At 28.9% G+C, this 5,655-nt stretch overlaps 1 protein-coding gene across 2 annotated transcripts in view; it reads left to right on the forward strand.

The window, feature by feature from the left end:
* The first annotated feature begins 5,440 nt into the window (after positions 1 to 5,440).
* The window catches only part of LOC125032092 (transmembrane channel-like protein 7), a 13,227-nt gene continuing 13,012 nt past the window's right edge, over positions 5,441 to 5,655 (forward strand). For both annotated transcript variants that reach the window (XM_047623078.1, XM_047623079.1), the window contains exon 1: positions 5,441 to 5,561. In XM_047623078.1, the coding sequence (XP_047479034.1) occupies positions 5,457 to 5,561 (105 nt within the window). In that variant the 5' untranslated portion in view covers positions 5,441 to 5,456. The remainder of the gene's footprint in view (positions 5,562 to 5,655) is intronic.

Genomic DNA, 5,655 nt, shown 5'->3' on the forward strand with positions numbered 1-5,655 from the left:
GAAGGGGAAGGAGAGAATGAATAAGGAAGATAGGGAGGGAAGGAGAAGAGAAAAGGAAAGGAGGAAGGGGAAGGAGAGAATGAATAAGGAAGATAGGGAGGGAAGGAGAAGAGAAAAGAAAAGGAGGAAGGGGAAGGAGAGAATGAATAAGGAAGATAGGGAGGGAAGGAGAAGAGAAAAGAAAAGGAGGAAGGGGAAGGAGAGAATGAATAAGGAAGATAGGGAGGGAAGAGGAGAAGAAATAAAGGAAGGGAGGGAGGGAGGGAGGAAGGAGAAGGAGAGAATGAATAAGGAAGATAGGGAAGGAAGGGGAGAAGATAAAGGAGAGGAGGAAGGGAAGGTGAGAAGGGGGAAAAAAAGGGGGAGGGAAGGAGAGAAGAAGAGGGAGAGTAAAGGAGGAGGAGATGGAAGTGGAGAAAAGAGGAAGGAGGGAGGAAATCAAGAAAGGGGAATGGGAGGAAACGGAAAGGAGGAGATAAAGTAGAATACGTGAAAAAGAAAGAAAGAAAAGAAAAACGAGACGATTAAACCAAATTCCCTCGCAACAGTAATTGCTACCCGCCAATTACCTCTTTTGCACGAGTTGACCCATTTTTCGCGCGGGAATCGAAGCTCGGCCGAACCTTCTTCCGAAACGCTTCGATGAGAGTTTGAAGCGGCGGTTCCTTCTCGGGGTTAAAATGAACGACGGGGCTGAATCCGTGTTGAGATTCTATGTTGGAAAAAAAATATCTATGCTGCACTTGCCGGGTCGTTTCCTTGACTGGCCGTGCGTGATTTTTTTTTTTTTTTTTTTTTTTTTTTTTTTTTTTTTTTTTCAAGTGGTCGGGTGAGAAGCGGTTGATAGGGATGAGAGGGAGAGGGAGAGGGAGATTGAGGGGGAGGGGGAGGGGGAGGGGGAGAGGGAGAGGGAGAGGGGAGAGGGAGAGGGAGAGGGGAGAGGGAGAGGGAGAGGGAGAGGGAGAGGGAGAGGGAGAGGGAGAGGGAGAGGGAGAGGGGGGAGGGGGAGAGAGAGGGAGAAGTGTGTGTGTGTGTGTGTGTGTGTGTGTGTGTGTGTGTGTGTGTGTGTGTGTGTGTGTGTGTGTGTGTGTGTGTGTGAACGCGCATATGTATATATGCATATGCATTATTTGTGTATGTATATATATTTATTTATTTATTTTTACAGCAGTAGGTCTGTAACCTAATTTACAGTGATACAAAAATTAATCGGAACAAACGGACAGTGAAAATGTACAAAGAACAGAAGCAGCCATAATGATAATAAAACAATAACGATAATAATAATAATAATAATAATAATAATAAGTCATAATAATAAGTCATAATAATAACAATAATCGTAAAATCGCAACTCCAATGACAACAAAATCCGTGAAGACAGTGACTTTAAATGTCGAAGATGACAGTGACGGCGACGAAGGCATTGTCATTACCTGTAAGTTTTCATTTAAGATTCTTTTTTCGTTTTTTTTTTTTTTCGTTTTTTTTGTTTTTTTTTTGCCCATTTGTGCATTGAAATATTTCGTCTGAGTTGTTTTTTTGTTTTTGGTTTGAGTTGTATATTTATGTTTATATGTGTATGTATGTGTGTGCGGTTATGTATGTCTGCGCCTACGTATGTATGTTGTGTGTTTGTGTGTGTATGTATTTGTGTATGCGCTTGTTCATAGGCTACATAAAGACACAAACAAATAATTCCCATCTGTTGCACACGAGTAATATTACTCACCATCATTATCATTACTAATGGGATGCTACTCAGTCTCGAATATTATCCAGTAGCGAATATTACTTACTCTGTAATATTACGCATTATCAAATGATACTCACTCTATAATATTACTCATTATCAAATATTACTCATTATCAAATGATACTCACTCTATAATATTACTCATTATCAAATATTACTCATTATCAAATATTACTCATTATCAAATATTACTCATTATCAAATATTACTCATTATCAAATATTACTCATTATCAAATATTACTCATTATCAAATATTACTCATTATCAAATATTACTCATTATCAAATATTACTCATTATCAAATATTACTCATTATCAAATATTACTCATTATCAAATATTACTCATTATCAAATATTACTCATTATCAAATATTACTCATTATCAAATATTACTCATTATCAAATATTACTCATTATCAAATATTACTCATTATCAAATATTACTCATTATCAAATATTACTCATTATCAAATATTACTCATTATCAAATATTACTCATTATCAAATATTACTCATTATCAAATATTACTCATTATCAAATATTACTCATTATCAAATATTACTCATTATCAAATATTACTCATTATCAAATATTACTCATTATCAAATATTACTCATTATCAAATATTACTCATTATCAAATATTACTCATTATCAAATATTACTCATTATCAAATATTACTCATTATCAAATATTACTCATTATCAAATATTACTCATTATCAAATATTACTCATTATCAAATATTACTCATTATCAAATATTACTCATTATCAAATATTACTCATTATCAAATATTACTCATTATCAAATATTACTCATTATCAAATATTACTCATTATCAAATATTACTCATTATCAAATATTACTCATTATCAAATATTACTCATTATCAAATATTACTCATTATCAAATATTACTCATTATCAAATATTACTCATTATCAAATATTACTCATTATCAAATATTACTCATTATCAAATATTACTCATTATCAAATATTACTCATTATCAAATATTACTCATTATCAAATATTACTCATTATCAAATATTACTCATTATCAAATATTACTCATTATCAAATATTACTCATTATCAAATATTACTCATTATCAAATATTACTCATTATCAAATATTACTCATTATCAAATATTACTCATTATCAAATATTACTCATTATCAAATATTACTCATTATCAAATATTACTCATTATCAAATATTACTCATTATCAAATATTACTCATTATCAAATATTACTCATTATCAAATATTACTCATTATCAAATATTACTCATTATCAAATATTACTCATTATCAAATATTACTCATTATCAAATATTACTCATTATCAAATATTACTCATTATCAAATATTACTCATTATCAAATATTACTCATTATCAAATATTACTCATTATCAAATATTACTCATTATCAAATATTACTCATTATCAAATATTACTCATTATCAAATATTACTCATTATCAAATATTACTCATTATCAAATATTACTCATTATCAAATATTACTCATTATCAAATATTACTCATTATCAAATATTACTCATTATCAAATATTACTCATTATCAAATATTACTCATTATCAAATATTACTCATTATCAAATATTACTCATTATCAAATATTACTCATTATCAAATATTACTCATTATCAAATATTACTCATTATCAAATATTACTCATTATCAAATATTACTCATTATCAAATATTACTCATTATCAAATATTACTCATTATCAAATATTACTCATTATCAAATATTACTCATTATCAAATGATACTCACTCTATAATATTACTCATTATCAAATATTACTCATTATCAAATATTACTCATTATCAAATATTACTCATTATCAAATATTACTCATTATCAAATATTACTCATTATCAAATATTACTCATTATCAAATATTACTCATTATCAAATATTACTCATTATCAAATATTACTCATTATCAAATATTACTCATTATCAAATATTACTCATTATCAAATATTACTCATTATCAAATATTACTCATTATCAAATATTACTCATTATCAAATATTACTCATTATCAAATATTACTCATTATCAAATATTACTCATTATCAAATATTACTCATTATCAAATGATACTCACTCTATAATATTACTCATTATCAAATATTACTCATTATCAAATATTACTCATTATCAAATATTACTCATTATCAAATATTACTCATTATCAAATATTACTCATTATCAAATATTACTCATTATCAAATATTACTCATTATCAAATATTACTCATTATCAAATATTACTCATTATCAAATATTACTCATTATCAAATATTACTCATTATCAAATATTACTCATTATCAAATATTACTCATTATCAAATATTACTCATTATCAAATATTACTCATTATCAAATATTACTCATTATCAAATATTACTCATTATCAAATATTACTCATTATCAAATATTACTCATTATCAAATATTACTCATTATCAAATATTACTCATTATCAAATATTTCTCACTCTTGAATATTTACTAATCGAAAATTACCATATAATAATACCCATCATCGACCATTACCCACTATATAATAATACCCATTATCGAATATTACTCACTATATAATAATACCCATTATCGGAGATTTACTCACTAATATGATAATACCCATTATCGGAGATTTACTCACTAATATGATAATACCCATTATCGGAGATTTACTCACTAATATGATAATACCCATTATCGGAGATTTACTCACTAATATGATAATACCCATTATCGAAGATTCCTCACTATATAATAATACCCATTATCGGAGATTTACTCACTAATATGATAATACCCATTATCGGAGATTTACTCACTAATATGATAATACCCATTATCGGAGATTTACTCACTAATATGATAATACCCATTATCGGAGATTTACTCACTAATATGATAATACCCATTATCGGAGATTTACTCACTAATATGATAATACCCATTATCGGAGATTTACTCACTAATATGATAATACCCATTATCGAATATTACTCACTATATAATAATACCCATTATCGAATATTACTCACTATATAATAATACCCATTATCGGAGATTTACTCACTAATATGATAATACCCATTATCGAATATTACTCACTATATAATAATACCCATCATCGACCATTACCCACTATATAATAATACCCATTATCGGAGATTTACTCACTAATATGATAATACCCATTATCGAAGATTCCTCACTAACATTATAATAATACCCTTTATCGAAGATTCCTCACTATATAATAATACCCATTATCGGAGATTTACTCACTAATATGATAATACCCATTATCGGAGATTTACTCACTAATATGATAATACCCATTATCGGAGATTTACTCACTAATATGATAATACCCATTATCGGAGATTTACTCACTAATATGATAATACCCATTATCGGAGATTTACTCACTAATATGATAATACCCATTATCGGAGATTTACTCACTAATATGATAATACCCATTATCGGAGATTTACTCACTAATATGATAATACCCATTATCGAATATTACTCACTATATAATAATACCCATTATCGGAGATTTACTCACTAATATGATAATACCCATTATCGGAGATTTACTCACTAATATGATAATTCGCGCTCATGCTGTGCCAATGGAGGAGAAACGCAAGCTCAAACGTCAGTTACAGTCGGCTCCAACGCTTCGAACGAGAGGCCTCGCTGCCTTCAAACTCTCAAAGAGGAAGTTTGCATCTCAGGTATACCCTTAAGAGGTTTTTAGATTGTATTATATTTAGAGTTTTCGACTTCTTGGTTTAAAGTTTTTACGTTTGATAGCTGCGACGGTGTTGT

Source organism: Penaeus chinensis, chromosome 14, assembly GCF_019202785.1.
Source record: "Penaeus chinensis breed Huanghai No. 1 chromosome 14, ASM1920278v2, whole genome shotgun sequence".
Lineage (NCBI taxonomy): Eukaryota > Metazoa > Arthropoda > Malacostraca > Decapoda > Penaeidae > Penaeus > Penaeus chinensis.